Below are 21,319 nucleotides of genomic sequence, written 5' to 3'. Positions count from 1 at the left end.
TCCCAGCACTTTGGGAGGCCAAGGCGGGCGGATCACGAGGTCAGGAGATTGAGACCATCCTGGCTAACATGGTGAAACCCCGTCTCTACTAAAAATGCAAAAAAATTAGCCAGGCGTGGTGGCACGCACCTGTAGTCCCAGCTACTCAGGAGACTGAGACAGGAGAATCGCTTGAACCCGGGAGGTGGAGGTTGCCGTGAGCAGAGATCACACCACTGCACTCCAGCCTGGGTGAAAAAGCGAGACTCCGTCTCAAAAAAAAAAAAAAAAAAAAAAGTGGTAGAAATTGGGACATCAAAAAAAATTTTAAAATAGCTTTGAAAAGTAACTACTTTCCATTTCTGAGCTTTTGTTTTATTAATCTTTTAAACCCAATATTTAGAAACCATTTTCACAAAATAAACTTCCTTGTACTACACATTTGTCTCATGTTATCATAAAACCATTCAGCATTATCTCTATAGAGCAGTATTTTGATAAATGTGTAGAATATAGTTTCCACCATAAAACAGACCTGTATATGCCAGCCGAAGATTCAAAAAGAAGAATGCTTACCAGCTGAATAGCTGTCTGTTTTAGGACCCAAGTAACCACAGTCTTACAATCAAATAATTCCCTGTACTGTCTCCCAAATCCCCAATGTATATTAAAGACCCACTTCAATAACTCAGGGGAGGTTTCATAAGTTAAAGTTTGGTAGAAGGGGAACAGATAATTATTTTCCCTGTTTATATAATATAATCTATGGCTTTACCAAAAAGCAATGAAAACAGTAGATAAGTATCTGTGGTGTGGATTAACAGAAATGCAAAAGGATATTCCAGTTTCTATGTCAGCATTAATTAGTGCCCCATGCCAACATCTTCTTGCCTTTGTTTTAATTTAAATGTAAATTCAGGTAAATTTTATATTTTAGATCCTTTCTATTCTTATTGACAAATAAGATAAGAGGAACATATCAGCAGAGAATAGGTCTTCTCACATTCCAATTAGGGCATGATACTGCATAATTATTATGGGATAAAGATTAAGCAGGTAAAGCTAAAAAGCCCTAATGGAAACATATTCAGATAAGGAAGAGATCAAAGAGAGAGGAAATCAGACATACATCCCAACCAAAGCTTAAACTTCCTACACTTCTCAGTGACTTTGATCCAATAAACATTTACTGAACACCAACTGTTTGCCAGACAATGTTAGGTATAGGAGACACAAGTTGAAAGACACAATCTCACCTTCCAGGGTATTGGCACTCTGTGACAACAAATGTTACACTCGAGTTACATGTTTACATCAAGCATAACCTGCACTGTCCAATGTGAAGCTTTAAGCCACAAGTCCCTATTAAATCTAAATTTACACTAGCCACATTTCAAATGCTCCATAGCCACGGGTGGCTAATGGCTACTAGCCACACTGGACATATATATCATCACATATAGCTATAAGATATCTATCTACACAGGTTATCTCCATAAATATATAGAGAGGGAACATGTGCATCGTCACAGAACATTTTAGTAGACAGCACTGCATAGACTCTGCTCAGATGCTCCATGACTGGTCCGTATCACTGATCCTGTGACACAAGGGAAACCATTTAATTAACCTGAGAGTCTGTTTGTTTTGCCATAAACACAACCAAAATGTCCATTAATAAAGGAGTGGTGGCCAGGTATAATGGCTCACACCTGTAATCCCAACACTCTGGGAGGCAGAGGTAGGAGGATTGCTTGAGCCCAGGAGTTCAAGGCAGCAGCGAGTTATGATCATGCCACTGCACTCCAACCTAGATGACAGAGCAAGACCTTATCATTATTTTTAAAAAGGAAGACGAATGGCTAAATAATTGTGGCCTATCCATACATGGAATGCTATGGAGCAACTGAAAACACCCAGTTAGATCAGTATGTACCAGCACACAAAGACTTCTGCAACCTAATACTGATAGGAATAAAGCAGGATGAGTGAAATATCCAATGTGATAGCATTTGTGTAAAACACACACTCATATTGAAATCTACCACTGTTTTCTACTAAACCTATCTGCAAATACACAAATATACAGAAAAATATATTGACCAGATACACATAGTTACTCCTAAGGTCGTGGTCAAAGGGGATTTGCCCATACATAAAATTTAAAACAAGATAGTTTGGGGTAAGGTATTCATATTTTCTTTACTAAGATAAAGATACTAATAGTCATAACTGCCCTATCAGTACTTTTTAGGTACCAATAAAAGTGCTTTGAATATTGTAAAACATTATTCTGGGTTAGACAGAATATAAAAAGAGTTTCTTGGAAGACGTTTAAGGCCTACAGAGGCAAGCAAACACATTGTCTGTAGAGAGCAATCTGTGATTAGCAAAGTCCATTCTCCACTGTACTAAAACTTGTTTGTGGGCCAGCCAATGGGGAAAGATGAAAGTAAGAGACCACATCCCTATCCACAAGCTTTTTGAAATACCAGAGATACTGACCAGAGAGGTCTTACCTTCAACTAACTGGAAGGCACACGTTTTTACAATAACATGGGATGAATATCATGAACTGGAAGTCCAGGGTGATGCAAGAACTTACAAGAGATTTGAAAGGAGAATAAGAAGAATTAAGCAGACCAGGTGTGTGTCATGGGGAGGAGGGCAATGATTCAGGCAAGGGATATAAATTAGTAATGTGCAGAAATGAAAAGAAATGGGAAGAACTCTGGATTGCCTAGGGTAGAGTACCTGAAAGAGAGCTGAGACACAGATCTTGCAGGGCTCTGCAAGCCACGGTAAAGAACTCCTGGAGTTTATCTTAAAGACAGTGGGAAGCCACTAAAATATGGTTTTCAGTATGGGAGTGACATAATCCATTCTGTTTGTGTAGATCATTCTGGGTACAGGACTGAAAGTGGAAGGAGAGGTGTGGCACACTCAGCAAGATCTAAGGGTGGCCCCTAGACTGTGGAGGTAGCAGTGGGGATGGAAAAAAGTGGGCTGATTTGAGAGACAGCCAGGAGAAAGAATGTTTGTGATGTGATTTGGATTCAATTAATAGAGATGATAAATACATTAGACTTCCCCAGCTGGAGATACAGAAACTCAGCATATCTCTTTTAAATGCCATTTTTTAAATGTTAAAGATCTTCATCTTTTTTTTATGGGTTGACAATCCTTTATCAATAATCCCCAAATCCAAAAAGCTCTGGAAATTGACAGGTTTTCTGTAAGATGACAGCAAAACCTGACTTGAATTAACATGAAGTTCTTTATCCAGCCTTATCCCATCCTGCATGAATATTCATACATTTCACTGCAGATATAGTAATATTTCTGTGATTATGGGGTGCAAGTGGAGAGTCCAGTAAGTCTGTAAGGTAATAGATGGTATATTTACTATGTTACCCACATAAAATATGAGCAAAGTCTGAATTCAGAAACACATTTGGCCCCCAAAGTTTCTGATAAAGAACTGTAGGTGGAAAATTTCCACTTTCACTTTCCTGTTTTAAAGGTGGCTGAGATGGTGCTAATATATACCACTGTAACCACAGAGCCCATATAGTTGTGTATGTCTATATGTGTGTTTGGTAGGGGGAATGGGATGCAGGTAAATCAGCCATTCTTGTTCGCTGTGCAATATGATCTGGAGTTAAGAATGTGTGTGTGTTTTAACTGCTGACCTTTAGACATGCATCAAATGAGACTGGAAATGTTCATTTTCAGGGAGGTTTCGTGACACTGCAGAGCAACTGCTACAGGACTAACCCCGTGTATCTGTTCCCCTGGGGACTGACACTTGTTTCTAACACGGTGTCTGCTGGAAGAAGCCAGGGGTATCAAAAGAAATCAATCCCAGGCCTCCACCTACAACCATCAACATTCATATATATTTTTTAACTATTGGCACAGCACTCTGCTAGGGGATTTGGAGATTACAAATGAATGATACATGATTCCAAACTATTCCCAGGGAAGTTGTTCCAAAGAGACTGTCCTATAAATGTCTGTTAAAATGATCAACTAGAAATAAAAGAGAGGATACTAACCTATAACACCAAGCATGAAGTGAGAAAGTCATGCTGCTAATTTTGAGTACAGAGTATAAGAGGAAGGAGAACAGGGCATCAGTGGAAACAATTGCTTTGGTGAGTGAGGTTTGGAGACAGGTGGGCAAAAGGAATTGAAGCATATCTTCCCAACTGCCCTATAATACAACTCCCCATTGGTACCCCTTGTGGGACATTATTGAAGACTTATCTTACCATCAAGACATTTTTGGAGTTGTATTTATGTTCACTTTTCGATTGACACTGATCTCAAAGCAACCCTAGGTTTCTTTGGGTTGCAAAGACAGTGAAGTAGGGAAATTCCTGGTGGGTTTTGGCCTTTTTGAAATACCAGAGATACTGACCAGAGAGGTCTTACCTTCAACACAAGAAGGCTGAGCCCGAGTTGTGCCGGCCACCTGTCCCGGGAAGCAAGAGCACTTGACCGTTTGTGACCGCTCTTCTATGCGGTTCTTATTGCAGCACCTGTGCACAGCGACCACCTCACAGGTCCCTTGCTTGATTTGGTGGTGACCTAGTAGGTAATGGGGGAGAAAAACAAACCCAGTGCTGTTAGAAGGAAATGACACCACCAAAACCAAAATGATGCCATGATGACATTTTCCAACTTCCTGTGCTATGCTTATGAGTCTTTGTAACATTTTATTTTGATAACATATTATTTCAAATTTATATAAAGGTGGTGAGAAGAGTGCAAAAAGCTTCTGTGAACCTGTGCTAGGCAGAAATGAGGCCTCCAGGATCCTCAACCCCTGGGGTCACACTCATGGTTATGTCACATTAATTACATGATAAAAGATATTTTGCAGATGTGACTGAGATTGATAGACTTTTTTTTTTTTTTGAGAGGGAATCTCACTCTGTCAATGAGATTGGAGTGCAGTGGCACGATCTCAGCTCATTGCAACCTCTATCTCCTGGATTCAAGCGATTTTCCTGCCTCAGCCTCCCGAGTAACTGGGATTACAGGTGTGTGCCACCATGCCCAGGTAATTTTTGTATTTTTAGTACACACAGGGTTTCACAATGTTGGCCAGGCTGGTCTCGAACTCCTGACCTCAAGTGATCTGCCTGCCTCGGCCTCCCAAAGTGCTGGGATTATAGATGTGAGCCACCGTGACTGGCCAACTGGTTGATTTTTAAGAGAGGGAGCGTAGCCTGGATTATCCAGGTCGGGCCTTTCAGGTCTCAAATGAGCCCTGAAAAGCAGACAGATGAACAGCTCCAGGTGCCATGGCTGGCTTGAAGATGGAGGGGCCACATGTCAAGGAAATGGAGATCTCAGTCCTACAACCTCAAGGACTGCCAATAACCAGAGTGAGCCTGGATGCTGATTCTTCCCCAGAGCCTCCCTATAAAGGAATGCAGCCTGCTGATACCTTGAATTTAACCTCATGGTGAGACGCTGAGCAGAAAATCCAGCCAGGCAGTGCTAGACTTCTGACATGCAGAAACATGGTGCTAAATGTGTGGTACTTTGTTATTAGTTGGCAATTGCTGCTGTAACAGACTTCACCGAGGTTCACCAGTTAATACGTGGCCCCATTTGCTTTATCATTCACTCTCTCGTTTTTCTAAGCCATTTGAGAGTAAATTTCAGACATGGTGCCCCTTTACCCCTAACTACTTCACTGTGTATTTTCTAAAAACAAAGACATAAGGTTACATAATGATTAAAAATAGAAAATTTGACATGATACAATGCTACTATGTAACGTACTATCTACATTCAAATTTTGCTAATGTCCCATTAATGCCTTTTATAGCTATTTTCCCCCTGCTCAGAATCCAACCAAGGTGCATGCATTGCATTCAATTGTCACATTTCATTAGCCTCCTTTATTCAGAAACTCCTCCTCAGTCTTTCTTTCTTGACCTTGACATTTTTCAAGAGTTACATGCCATTTATTTTGCAGAATGTCCCTCAGTATGGATTTGCGTGATGCTTCCTCTTGATTAGATTCAAGCAATGCATTTTTGGCAGATTGTCCCAGAAGTGATTCTATATTCTTAGTGCATCGTATCAGGAAACACCCAATGTCCTCTCATCCCATTATCAGTGCTTTTACCTTTAATTAAATGGTTAGGATGGTATCTGTCAGCCTTCTCCATTGTAAAGGTATTATTTTTCCCTTTATATTAGTAAGCATTTTGAGGGAGATATATTAGTGAGACTATGAATATATCTCATTCTTTATCAAACTTTCACCTACTAGTTTTAGTACCCATTGATGATTTCCACCTGAATCAATTATCAATATGATAGTTGTAAGACTGATTCTATGTTAATGTTCAAATTGTCCCAGATCTGGGCAGGAGGAGACCCTTCAAACTGTCCCAGATCTAGGCAGGAGGAGCTGTGTCATATTCTCATCATTCTTTGAGAACTTACTAACCTTCTGACCCTCAAGATGTTCCAGACTTACCTGGTATTTTCCCTGCCCCCATAATTTCTTCAAGAATCCTTGATTACTTTTCGTGGGGCATCAGACTTAGAAACCCGAATCTCAATGTATAGGTTTACTCATCACAACTAGGAAGTGACTCAGGCCCTTTCAGCAAATAGGTCAATGAAATATGTGTGTGGGTACAGCATAAGTACACACTGGCATCTCCAATTCCAATCTAGCACCACAGTTTCTTGCTACTCTCCCAGGAACTCTCTATAACTCCCATCACCAACCACCTGAATTCCATCATCCTGTGATAAAATAGTTTCTGTATTGCACATGTACTTAAGGGTAATTTACAATGGAATCCATTTACCAGTTAGGAGTCTTTTGTTAGAACAACAGAAACTGATTTGAGCTAACTTAATGCAAAGAGACTTTACTGGAAGATCAGGAGTTTGTAGAAGAAAGAGTGAATGTAGCTAACCATAAGTGGAACTACTCTCATGGCTCAACCTGAGTGAGTAATTCCACTCTGAATCTGTCATTCTGCTCCACGTGTCAGTTCTAGGAAAGGGTGCATCTGACTGGCTTGGCTTAGGTCACATGTCAACTGTGGCTGCCACCCTCTAAGATGCTCCCCTGTCATCCCCACCATCAAGTATTCACACGTTTGTGCAGTCCCTTCCCACATGGTACCAGGGTTGGTCTATATGACCAAAAGCATGCAGCAGATGTGCTGGTTTGTCAAGTTCAAAATTAGGTGGCTGTCTTCTCCAGGCCCTCAGATCACTCACTCGGGGGAAACCCTGTCATGAGCCTACAGACAGGCCCAGGTGGGAAGAAACTGAAGTGTCCCGACAACAGCCGAGTCAGTAAACCTGCAAACAGACTCCTTGCGCAGGCCCCTCCCACATTAAACCAGAGTTGGTCTGTGTGACAACGGCATACCACAGCAGAAGTGATGGTTTGCCATGTACACGATTAGGTGATAAGACAATGGCATGCTCACTCACGTGTTCATCATCCGTCCTGGGGAAACCATGTTGTCAGCAGCCCTATGCAGAGGCCTACATAGCCAGGAACCACAGTCTACTGCCATTGGTCACGTGGATAAGTGTGGAAGTGGATCCTACAGCCCCAGCCAACAGCATAACTACACTCTCATGGGAAATCCTGAGCCAGAACCACCCAGCTAAACCACTCCCAGATTCCTGATGCGCAGAAGCTGTGTGTGAGATAATAATGTCTGTTGATTGTTTTAGGTTTCCAAGATTTGGGGTAATTTGTTAGCAGTAGATAACTAATACACCAACTCTAGCTATACCAGGCTGGGGAGACTTACCTTTGCTCTGATAAAAATAACATAAACAAGATTGTAGAGGTTCTGTTCAGAAATTACTAAGGAAAGACAACTTTTTCAAGTACCCTCAAGTGTGTTCATGATTTTCAGATACATCCATTTACATATAAATTGTTATGTGAATTGTAAGCAATTTCATCTACTCATTAAAAGAGGTTTCCCCGAGGACTCCCACTGGATAATGCTTTGCTTGGTTTCTGTTGGTGCATGTGTTTCAAAATAAAACCAATTTAAAAATATTCCATGATTCAGACTTTTTAATCCATAAAGACAGGCTTTCCAAACAATAACCTCAATATTATTCTGAATGTTTTCTGGACCATCCTTGTCATGCCATCTTCAACGCTGATGGCAGGAAAATTCAATTACTGGTGAGAACAAATGCTAAGGCAAAGTTTCATTTGTAAAATGCACACAGACAGAACCAGTACCCAGAGAATCAAACTACCAGCAAGAGAGAAAGTTTTCAATCTACTACTTAGGAAAGCATGAATATGGAGAAGTGATTTAAATGATAAACCTAATTAAATGTTCATAACAAGAGCATTGATTTCCCATAGGTAGTTGTATACAATTGTAAAATTAAATAAATAGTAATTATAACGTCAGTAAAGTAGGATGAAACTTTAGCACTGAGTGAGCAGAAAAGTAAGGGCTGGGAAAGGTTGGAAGGGAGAGCCTGTCTTTGGTTTGCAAATGCAAATCAGCAACTTTCAGTCAAACATTCCCTGACAGCTAATAACTAGCCATGAGCAGGGGCCAGGATGATTCTTTTACAGTTCCCTCTCAGGAAATGTCCTCCCATTGGTCACTGTCTCAGTCTGCTTGGGCTGCCATAACAAAATACCATAGACTTGGTGGCTTAAACAACAGAAATGTATTTTCTCACAGCTCTGGAGACAGAGTCCAAACTTAAAATGTCAGCCTGTTCAATTCTTGATGAGAGCTCTCTTCCTGGCTTGCAGTCACCTTCTTGCTGTGTCCAGAACAAGCTCTGGTGTCTCTTCCTCTTTTTATAAGGACACCAGTCCTGTCAGATTAAGGCCATGCCCTTAAATGACCTCATTTACTCTTTATCACCACCTCACAGGCCCTCTCTCCAAATATAATCACATTTGGAGGTAGGACTTCAGCATATGAATTTTGAGAGGATACACTCAGTCCATAACAAACCATCATGCCTTGGTTAGATTACTAAATGACCCTTGAGAGTCTGTAATGAAAGCAGCTTTAAACCCCACTAAGAAAATGAAAAATACATGTGTCAGTAACTTCTTGGAGCAGTCAAGAAATGATCTGGATGTTCAGTAATGCCATGATTTACTTAGAACTCTGTTGCTATATAACCATCCACAAGTACAAATGGATTATTTTCTATTCAAACTTAGAACTGGGCCACAGTGCCCTGAATTATCAGCTTGCCTGATCCAGAATTTTAATTATTTATACAGCACCAACTATTGTATTTCACTGATTTTAAGATACATATTTTTTTCACCTTTTAATACATCAGGAGGTGACATAACTAATAGCACCTTACAATTATAATTGACACTGCTTTTCCTTCTTAGGAATACGCATAATAGTGGCATATTTCACAACCGATGGCATCTTAGATTTGATAAATATAGGTTTTAGGTACTGTTTGAATTTTTTTTTTTTTTTTTACAAATATTCTGTGCAATCTTATAAAAATGCTGTGGGGTAGGTAGTATTTTTTACTCCGATTTTATCTTTAAGAAAATATACAGAAATTAACTAATTCAGCCCGGGCCTCATAACTAGAGATTGAGAAGAGGTGAGATTCAAACCAAAAGCTGAAGGAAAGGTTCCCCTCTTGCTTTATAGCTTGTATTTTACCAAGTAGAGCCAAAAATGGCATCGCCACTTCAGCAAGTCATGGGACATAGCTCAGTTTCCCACTGACAACATCTTTTTCTATTTGAAGAGAGTGTTTGTGTGATTCCATACAGTCTTTTTAGAAATTTGTGTATTGGTGACAGTGGACAACTGATGTGGTTTGACTGTGTCCCCACCCAAATCTCATCTTGAATCGAAGCTCCCACGATTCCCACGTGTCGTGGGAGGGACCTGATGGGAGGTAATTGACTCATGGGCATATGTCTTTCCCATGTTGTTCTTGATCACAAGAGTGAATAAGTCTCACGAGATCTGATGGTTTTATAAAGGGGAGTTCCCCTGCACACACTCTCTTGCCTGCTGCCACATAAGACGTGACTTTGCTCCTCCTTCGCCTTCTGCCATGATTGTGAGGCCTCCCCAGCCTTGTGGAACTGTGAGTCCATTAAACATCTTTTCCTTTATAAATTACCTAGTTTTGGGTATGTCTTTATTAGCAGCATGAGAATGAACTAATACAACTATTATCTTTGAATAAGGACATATTTTTATTTCTTTGTAATTTCCTGGCACAGGCGGTAGGTACTCAGCAACAGGTCCTTAAAGTTGCTCAAAGCCTGATGGCAGAAAATAAGGATCCCGTGTGAATGGCACATAGAAATTGCTGCTTATAATTGTTTGAGCAGCTCATGTTATAACGTTGTATTAGTTAAGGTTCTCCAGAGAAACAGGACCAATTGGATGTACACATGGAGAAAAAGAGTAGTATTTTAAGGAATTGTCCCATGCAATTATGGTAGTAGGCAAGTCCTAAGATCTGCAGTCTGCAAGATGGGGACTCAGGAGAGCCACCTGTCTAGTTTCAGTCCAAGTCCAAAGGCCTGAGAATCAGGAGAGCCAACGGTGTCATTCCCATCTGAAGGTCAGCAGTCTTAAGACCTAGCAAAAGCTGATGTTTCAGCTCAAGTCTGAAGGCAGGAAAAGACTTATATCCCAGCTCAAAGGCAGTCAGGCAGGAAGAATTCTCTCTTACTTAGGGGTAGAGCAGCCTTTTTATTCTATTCAGGTCCTCAGCAGATTGGATGAGGCCCACCCACATTTGAAAGGGCCATCTGTTTTACTCAATCCATTGATTCAAATGTTAATCTCATCCAGAAACATCCTCCCAGATACACTGGGAATAATTGTTACCAAGTATCTGGGTACCTCATGGCCCAGTCAAGATAACACAGAAAAGTAACCATCACAGATATCTTACAACCATGTATGACATATACTATTGTAGGATGGGAGAAAAATGAAAGCTGAAACAGACAAGAAACTAGAAGCTCTTGTTATAAACTTAATTCTCTGAAAAGGTACAGGGGGGATGCCTTGTTCAATAAGCCTGGTACCAGAAAGTGGCCACTTCAAGTAAATTCACTTAGAACAAAGATGAATTTTTCCTCTGCAACAGCAGGGGAACATAATGGTGTGGTGATCCATCTTGAAAACTGAAGCTAAATATTGAGAACATAACATGAGGCCCATGCAATAAGTGAGAAGTTGCAGATGAAACTTCTCATATGGAGTTTACTTTAAGTTTTGAAGTGTGAATTGGAGCAGGCAAGAGTGCGTTATCCAGAAATGGGGCTGCTCCTAGGAGAGAAACTGGACAAAGCAAAAAATAAAACACTGTCCCCTTCATGCTGTTAATCCTTTCAGTGGCTAAGCTACTTCCCTTCTGGCTTTGTCTGGGTGGGCAGATGGGGGGTAGATGGGTAGGTACTTATTTCTATTTATTTTACCAACTCTTACGTACAGCATACTACGTGCCAGAGACTGTTCTTGGTGCTCTTTGAGACATATTTTTTAAGTGGGGAAACTTGAAACTGTTACTCGATTCCTTTCCACACTTCTGAAATTGCAATCGGGTTGCATATTTTCTGTTCAAAAATGAAGACTTAAAATACTGGCAGGGCTGTAACATGTGAGATGCCTGTTTCCTCATTCACCAGAATAGTTGATGTAGACACCATTAAAAGTGTTATCATAATCCTTACAACAAAAATTGATAGCTTCAGGACTGCTATAGAGGATGGATTAATTTTATCTGAAGAGTAAATAGCTTAAATAAATATCATTTTTTTCTTATTAAATATACTTTTAAGAAAAGTTTCAAACAATAGAAAAACTACCCATTTGTCCCAGTGCAGACAGGGCTTTTCCATCGTGAAAGGGATAAAATACAAAACCACATCTGCAATAGAAGCTCTTCAGCTGAAACTACTTGAAAGCTAATAGAGACACAGAAAGCATCAGATTAGGGAGACTTTCTTTACGCTATTATTTCCCTTGCATCCTTCTCCTTTTGTTCAAATCCTTTTTCCCCTTCCTCCTCCTGCCCAGCACTAGAAAATACACCCTCAAACAGAAGTCTCACACTCCACTGATCTTCTTAGAAGGCATTTGTTTGATTTGAGTGTGGTTTTCTGTATGGCATTTTCAGCCTATCTCTCTACGGGAGCAGAACAGAGGAAAGAGAAGGCTAAATACAAGATTTCATGAAATGAAAGCAGAAAATGAGGCCACGGATAGTGGCTTCCCTTGGCAAACATGCCCAGTATTCCTAGTTGCAGTTCTCTCGTAATTCTCAACTTTCTTCTCGTATCCCTATCCCAACTTGGCTTTTAATCAAGAAGGAAGACATCGCAGTGTAGAAGACGATAGTAGCCATTTGATAGACAAACTTGGTAGGTTAGTTGTGAAGACAAATATCCACTGAGCCCTTACTATGTGCCAGGGCCTCTGCCAGGTGCTGAGGATAGGACAGTAGAAAAGAGAGACACCTGTGGTCCCAACAAGTAGAGATGCCAAATGGAATTATCTGACTGTTCTCCTAAGATGGAAGTGGATTTATCTTTACCTGCTGGTAACAAAAGACAGGGTATTGAACTTAAGAGTCAAAAGAACTGAGCTGGAATACTGGCTTCCAGACTTAGGTAATTTGATTAAGCCTCTCAATCTTGTATTTCGCATATGTAAGTAGTATATGACAATTATGAAGTTTAAAAAAAGTGCTTAATGAACACAGTGAACTACTTGAAACACTGTAGATACTGAATAAATGCCTTTTGGCTTTTATTACATATTTATTCAATAATTATTTGCTAAAAATTTACTCTTTGACAAGCACCTGCTAATATAACACTGAACAAAATGAGCAAAAAAAAATCTTCTTTGAAGATCTTTCATATTTTAGTGATAGAAAAAACACAAAGCAAGAAAGGTGCAATTTAAAATAGGAAGAGCCTAGGAAACTAACATTTGAGTACTGAGTGAGACATTAAAGCTGTTGAAAAGAAAAAAGCCTTGTAAAATCTGAGGGGAAATGCCCTTGTGACTAGAGCTGTGTCAGAGAAGAAACAATAAGGAGATGATGCCAGAAAGATAATGAAAAGTGTGTGGGTGATTACATGGGCCCCATGGATCACTATAGAGGCTTGGGCTTTTACTCAAAGTGGGGTGAGAAGCCACTGGATATTTTGAGCTTATAATGACTTAATGTGACATATATTTTAAAAGAATCTACTGTGATCAGAGCAGATTAAACAGGGGCAAGGATGAAAGAAGCACAGGCAGCTCCTGCCACAGTAATCCCTGGAAAGCTGGTGGTGGCTTGGACCAATGTGGTAGCAGTGGAGGTAGGAAGAAGAGGTTAGATTGTGGATGTAGAGGCTTCTAGATATGGAGATTCTGGATGTTAAGAGGCTAACTCCAAAGTTCCAGGTTTGAACAAGAAAAATGGGGTCGTCCCTTAAACCAGAGAAAACTAGGAGCTTGGTTGTTATATTTCATATTTTAATTAGACACCTAACTGAGAGAAGTCCAGACATTTAAGTCTGGAGTTCAAGAGAGAAGTCTGGCTTTAGGAAAGACATTTGCTCATTATTGGCATATGTATCTAGTATTAAAGCCATGAGACTAGATAAAATCCCAGAGGGAAAAACTGTAGCTGGAGGATAAAGAAAAAGATTACCTCTATGTTAAGAGGCTGGGAAAGCCACTGGTGGCCTTAATTAAAAAAAAAAAAAAAAGTGGCAGAAGAATGGAGGTAAATCTTGATTGGAATGGGTTTAAGAGACAGCAGAATTGAGAAATTGTAGACATTAACTAGAGTGACTATTTGAGAAATGGTGTTATCAAGGGAAGGAGAGAAATGAGAATGCCACCAATAGGATATACAGATGTTAGCCGACATTTTTAAGATGTGGGAAATTACAGCATATGTGTACGCTATAGGGGAAAATCTCATAGACATGTCTGAATAGGTAAAAGGAAACGGGTAGAGCATCAAAGGAAAGGCTTTATAGGAGCATAGATGGCTCATTTACAATCTTCCTCTCCCCAGTTTTTGATACATTACACTTGCAGCGGATGGTCTATTTGCAGAGTATGGTTTTTGCCATGTACTTCTTAAATTCATCAAAATGAAGTACGCCTTGCCCACATAAAACTAGTCCCCACTCAACACCAGGTGCTGTCCTGTTAAGTCTGTCTATCTCAGTGACTGTCTAAAATATCCTATGATGCAAATATTACAAAAGATGAAGAATCTCATAAAGTCAATAAAAGTGATGTTGGGGCCGGGCACAGTGGCTCACGCCTGTAATCTCAGCACTGTGGGAGACTGAGGCAGGCAGATCACTTGAGGCCAGGGATTCAAGACAAGCCTGGCCAACATGGCAAAACCCGTCCCTACTAAAAATATGAAAATTAGCCAGGCATGGTGGCACATGCCTGAAATCCTAGCTACTCAGGTGGCTAAGGCATGAGAATCACTTCAACCCAGGAGGTGGAGGTCGCAGGGAGCTGAGATCGTGCCACTGCACTCCTTGCCTGGCCAACAGAGCGAGATTCCTTTTTTTTCCTTTTTCTTTTCGAGACAGAGTAATGTTTGAGAGCTGCTTGAACACCATTCATAGCTATTAACTGAGAATTTGGCAGATTTAGGTCAACAACTGAAGATGAGAAAGTCAACTGAAATATTCAAAAGAGAGTGATTTAAGTAGCAAAGGCCTAAAGAGAGAACTTTAGGAAAATCAGTGAAGCTCTTGAATGCTTTTGTGAACATCTGTGATCATGTGGCAAAAGATAATTGTAAAACGGAGGATGATATATTAGACTGTATTACATTCTTTCCCCTGAAAAGCCACGTAGCAAAATCCAGTCTAAGAATTACATCCCAGCTCTCTTTCCCTTTTCCACTCAGAGCCTTCTTCCTATACCCAAAAGAAATAATATATTTCCTAACTTTAATATATTTCAAGGAAAATTTCTCAACTGCTTGGAACACTCTGTCTTTGTGAGATTAACTATTATTGTTTGATTCTAATAGATATTACAAGAAAAGTTATTCAGTGGGTCAAAAATCAACACAAAAAAATACTATATTCTAACCAACATTCCTCAGTCGCTTACCTTACTTTTTAAGATATCTAAAAACCTCCCAAGCTCATCACTTCTAAGAAGTCTTAAAATTCATCTTCTCTTACTACCCAAAACACTATCTTTTCTAAGGACTTTGTCAGTTTTCTTAATCAGAAATCTACTATGTGTTTACCACTTTTTTGCTAATAATATCATAGATTTGAAGGTTCATAGTATCTCAAGATAATAGACACCACGGAATAAATGCTCTGACGGGATCTCATCATTAGGTAAACCTTGGTCTTTAGTATGTATGACAGACTACACACACACACACAAGTATGCATACACATGAACTAGAAATAGCTCCCTCTTTATGAGTTGATTTAAATAAATAACATATACTTTCAAATGTTATACTGAGATACAACTTACTTCTTAGTGAACCTAATCCACTCATATTTTGTAAATGTTCCATCAAACTATGTTATGAACGGTACTGAATTTATCCCCTACAAATTCATGTGTTGAAACCCTAGCCCTCAGTAGGACTGTATTTGGAGATAGAGCTTTAGGGGGGTAATTAAGGTTAAATAGGTTATAAAGGTGGGGTCCTAATCTGACAGCACAAGTGTCCTCAGGCGAAGAGACATCAGAGAGCTCATTCTTCCCCATGCCCACATAGAGAAAGAGGCTACGTGAAAACATAGCAAAAAGACAACCATCCGCAAGCCAGGAAGAGAGCCCCCACCAGAAACTGAATTGCCAGAGGTCCAAGATCAACAACTTCTTGAAGCTGTCAGACTTCTAGCCTCTAGAACTATAATAAAATAAATTTATTTTGTTTAAGCTGTCCAGACTGTGGTATTTATGGAAGCCCCCACTGACTAATACACTGTCACTTAGTAATTATAACTTCATAGGCTAAAAAAAGGTGAAATGCTTCGTATTAGGGAGTATCACACTGGAAAAATAATTGAGCAAAACAAATCACTCATGTTTCTGAGAAGTCTCTCTCTGTGTGCTTGTATATGTAGTAAACTGGCTTTTTAGCCCAATTCATTGTAGATCACTGGAAAATATCAATAAGATATAATCTTTGTTTAAACCAAGTCTGCCTCAGTCTGTATCAACATAGATTATCACCATAGCAAGTTGTATTAGAGAATGGTCTTATTCTTGAAAAACTTATGTGGTTTGTCACTTACTTTCAAAAAATTCAGGAAAAAAAGAAAGCTAGATAGGCAGATATGTAATTAGTAGTTCTAATATGGTGGAATGTAAACAAGTGGCAAATCTAGTAAGGAATATAAAGATGTTCATTGTACTTTTAATGTTTCTTTAAATTTGAGAAATTTCCAAATAAGGAGTTGGGGGAGAAAAGTTAACATTACAAAATATACCTAGAAGCCATTATAAAAATAAAACCCCCAGGCTCTTCTGTTTAAATAGCTGCTCTGCTATCTCTGTACTTCTACAAGATTTTCAACAAGTGGCTTCATTTCTCTTTGCCTTGGTTTCCATAGCTGCAAAATAATAAACCTTACAGGTCTGATGTGAGGGTAAAGACTAATATAGATAATATGCTGAAATGGCACTTGGTATGTAGTAAGTGCACAATAAATAGTAGAATAGTAATAAAATTAGTAATAAAAATATCACATTATTATTAGAAGCTATTTAAACTACTAAACTGGTAAGATCTGGAAATAAGTATAAAAAGAATTTGATTAAATTGGTGGTTGTTTATATTTCTCAGAATAAAGAAAAGTAAATGCCTTCTAGCAGAAAAAAAAAAATCAAAATTACAATGGCCCCCTTACCCAACTGCTGTTCATTGAATTTAAGATTTGAGATAGTGGCAATCTTTAATTTTTTTCCCCACCTGGTGCATTACTTCCTTTATTTCCCTCCCAGGTATTCAGTCAATGAATTAATCCCTCAGCTCTCTCACCAGGAGCCAACTCATGCCAAATTTAGGGTATCTCCAATGATATGATATGTCCAGACTATGGTATTTATGGAAGCCCCCACTGACTAATACACTGTCACTTAGTAATTATAACTTCATAGGCTGAAAAAAGGTGAAATGCTTCTTATTAGGGAGTATCACCCTGGAAAAATAATTGAGCAAAACAAATCACTCATGTTTCTGAAAAGTCTCTCTCTGTGTGCTTATATATGTAGTAAATTGGCTTTTTAGTCCAATTCATTGTAGATCACTAGGAAACATCATGACTCTCATCCCTGTTGCAATGGACTGTACTGGACACTCCACTTCCTGTTTGTCTGGCTCTGGTTTTACTATTGCCTAGTGCTTGTAAAGGTTTCAAACTCAGCAGGGCCACTAGTGGAGAGGAAATCAAATGAAGTGGCTCCCATGCTCAGTCCATCACAGTGAGTACCTTGCTTCCGAGAGAGGATAGTTGCAGAGACATAGAAAAGACTGCAAAAAACTCTCCATTTGGAGGCAGTTGACAAGCAGCGCACTGACACTGCCCTTCACTGGCATCCTCCCTCTACCCTAATCATCCCCCTTTCCCAGCATCCCTGCAAAAGCAGAGTGACAGCCAAGTGTGTGGTTAACCAAAAGACAAAGAAGCCAGAAGGAGCAGTGAAATTGCTTGTGTTCAGTTTTAAAGAACTGTTAAAAAACTATATATATCATATTTAGAATAAAGCCAAATGGAGAGTTAGAAGATAAAAATAAACAAAAGGACTTGTTTTAGTCCTTATAAGTCCTTTTCAATATGTGCACTTGTGATTTCAGCAACATTTCATCCACAGTTGGATAGACTTCTTATTTGTTCTTCTACTAAATTTGTATGCAGGACCATCTCAGTGAACAAAAATAAATAAATCTCTGTACGTATAATGTAGAAATTGGTGATAAGTTTCCACTTGTACATTTTAAATATAAAAAGTATATTTGTATTGTTAACATTTTCCCTTAGGAAATTTTGTTCTATTTTAGCCCTAAGTAAAATAGTCTCCAGCAATAAGCTGCATTTTTTTTATCATAACCTAAACAATATTTTAGGTGTTAAACTCTCTCTTACAAATACTATTTTTGTTTACACACTATACATGTCATTAAGTATCTAAGTCCAGAATTAAAATATGAGAATGCTACTCTCATGTGGCACCATGAATCTCTCCTTAATAGCACTTAGCAGAACCAGATTTCAATTTATTTTTAAATTTCTAATTCCAGTTAAAGATGGCGGAGTAACCACCTGTGAGTATCTTCTCTCTTTCCTAAGACCCTACTAAAACCAAAGAAAAGGAACACATAAGATCCAAACTCAGAAGAGCAAAGTACAGAAGTGGATACATCAGCTATTGACAGACATTTAATATCCTTTTGGAGGATGGAAAGCAGGTGGATTAGGAGTGACTACTGAGATAGGCAGAAGTGGATACTGAGGGGAAGAGCCTGACTGACGTTAAAGGACCTCAATAGGTGCTTCAATGCATGGGGCGGACAGCAAGAAGCCTGGCTGACCATCAGTGTACTCAAAAATAAGTCCATTAGTCACCATTCCCGTCCATATTCAGAGAGTCCATGCTTCCATAAAAAAGGTACAATGCTGGGAGAAAGTCTCCAATATGAAAGAGACGAAAATAAGTAAACAGAAAAGATAGAACTAGAGAACGGAGAATCAATGACAAGGAACAGAAAAGCACCTAAGCATACCAATAATAGTAGTACTACTCAAAAAGGAGAGAAAGAGAAGGAGAAAGAGATAATAACTAGCACTTACAATATGCCAGGTACCTAAAGTTTATATATACTTCCTCATGAGTTCTATATATGTGAAATCAAATAGAGAATGAATACACTCACCTGCACACATACACACACATATATAATCTCATTAAGTCTTTGATAATAGGGACGGTAAGGGAACAAGACAAAGTTTCATAAGGTCATCGTCAAATACTCTTAAAAAAAAATCCCACACATCAAATCCAGGTAATAAGGATTCTCAAACAATGCTCTTAACCTTTCTTCTATGATACTTCTGAGAGAGATGTATGTACAGATACTACAAATGCTATGATAAAAAAAATCAGACAATAATACAAAAGCATTCTTAAATTTTTAATAGCTAAAATAAATTTTTCCTAAAAAAAAACTCAGAAAATTCCAAAAGCAAAGAGATGAAAATTATGAAAGCGAACAGAACATACTTAGAGAAACAATCCAGATGACCCCGAATCCTATTTCAGAGATAAAGAACAACTATAAAAAGCAGAGTAAAGATGCCACCAAAGAAGGAATACATATCCAAGATCAGAAAGACTTGAATTCAGTTAGTGCCCAGAAACATGGCATGAAGAGCAGACCTACACCAAGGTGTTTCCTTATGGAATTCAAATTTTTTGGGATAATAAAAAGAAAATTGTGAGAGCTTTGAAAAGCCAAGGGAAACAAATATTAACATGTGAAAAAGAAATAAAATAATTTTATTATACTTACGAAAAGTAACACTGTATGCTAAAAAACAATGCACTCATGCTTTTAAAAGTGTGAAAAAGATTTCCACACCCAACAAAACTATCAATAAAGCATGAGACTTAGCAAATATATTAGATCCTGCCTAAAAACTTTTTTTTTTGTTTTTAATATTTTATTTATTGCAATAGCTTTTGGAGTACAAATGGTTTTTGGTTTCACGGATGAATTGTATAGTGGTGAAGTCTAAGATTTTAGTGCACCTGTCACCCAAGTACTGTACTCAAAACTTTTATTTTCAGTAACACAATTATTTAAGAATTTACCAGAGGATATGCTATAGCAAAATAAAAGGGTAGAGTTAGAGAGAGATATGGGACCCAGGAATCAAGGAATCCAATTCAAAAGAGTGGTGAAAAGAAGCCCCAGACTCAGTTTTTCAACTAGCCAGTATAGAAGAGAAAGCCAGAATAGAAAACAAAGCCAGAATGGAAATGATCTCAGGAACAATAGGAAATTTCATAAAATGCATAAGCTACAAACATTTAAACATGCAAATAAAGCAGTTAGAAACAGAAAAACTATCCAAGAAAGGAAACACTATATATTAACAAGAGGTTATAAGTAAAATCTAAAGTTGATGTATCAATAAATTGCAATGTATAAATATTGATGAGAAATATGGTGTTAATATACAATATATAAAAAGAGAGCAGTAATTGCAACTGAACAGTGGAATATGGGACACAGAAAGATGAGGGAGTTAATTCTTCAAATATATACCAGCATAATTTTGATAAATCTGATTATATATTTCAAAATCTAACCAGACAGATGATTTTCAAGCCATACTATCTTACATTCATAGGTTAGTCCTTATATGTATACATACATATATATATATTTCCACATATCACACATACATATGTGCACATACATATATGCATACACGCACAAGAATTGATTCCTTTGCATTTGATAAATATTTCTAAAAATCTGTACATTTTCTATCCTTAGTACTTTTTTTCCTATACTGCTAAGGTTATTTTCAGGTTAAAAAAAATCAAATCTTTATTTGCTACATTTTTCAGATTTACTTAAGCAGCCAAACACCCACATGCACACACCACTTGTTATAAGAATACTGACTAACAATTGTTAAAACCTCCAAAATATAAGATCCCCAAAGCACAGGCAAGAAAAGCAAAAATAGATAAATAGGATTACATCAAACTAAAAGGCTTCTATGTAACGAAGGAAACAATCAGAGTGAAGAGATGACCACAGAATGGGAGAAAATATTTGCAAACCATACATCTGATAATGGGTAAGATCCAGAATATATAAGAAACTCAACTCAATAGTAAAAAAGGCAAACAATCCATTGAAAAATGGGCAAAAGACCAAAACAGACATTTCTCAAAAGATGACATACAAATGGCCAACAGGTACATGAAAAAATGCTCAACATCACTCATCATCAGGGAAATGTAAATCAAAGCCACAATGAGACATCACCTCACTCCAGTTAGAATGCCTATTATCAAAAAGACAAAAAATAACAAATGCACGGATGTAGAGAAAATGGAGTGGTTATACACTGCAGTGGGAATGCAAACTAGTACAGCCATTATGGAAACCCGTATGGAGGTTTCTCAAAAAATTATCTCAAGTTCTAGCAATCTCACTACCTGGTACGTATCCAAAAGAAATAAAATTATATGCCAAAAAAAATAGCTGCAGTGTTTATTGCAACAGCATGTAGAACCAAGATACAAAA

The 21,319-nt window shown here is 38.4% G+C and overlaps 1 protein-coding gene across 3 annotated transcripts in view; it reads right to left on the bottom strand.

The window, feature by feature from the left end:
* The window catches only part of TAFA4 (TAFA chemokine like family member 4), a 209,265-nt gene that overhangs the window by 17,886 nt on the left and 170,060 nt on the right, over window positions 1-21,319 (bottom strand). For all 3 annotated transcript variants that reach the window (XM_063630774.1, XM_063630777.1, XM_063630775.1), the window contains one exon: window positions 4,417-4,572. In XM_063630774.1, the coding sequence (XP_063486844.1) occupies window positions 4,417-4,572 (156 nt within the window). The remainder of the gene's footprint in view (window positions 1-4,416; window positions 4,573-21,319) is intronic.

Source organism: Symphalangus syndactylus, chromosome 21 (assembly GCF_028878055.3).
Source record: "Symphalangus syndactylus isolate Jambi chromosome 21, NHGRI_mSymSyn1-v2.1_pri, whole genome shotgun sequence".
In the NCBI taxonomy this organism is placed as follows: domain Eukaryota; kingdom Metazoa; phylum Chordata; class Mammalia; order Primates; family Hylobatidae; genus Symphalangus; species Symphalangus syndactylus.
This window is presented reverse-complemented; position numbering and strand designations above follow the sequence as displayed.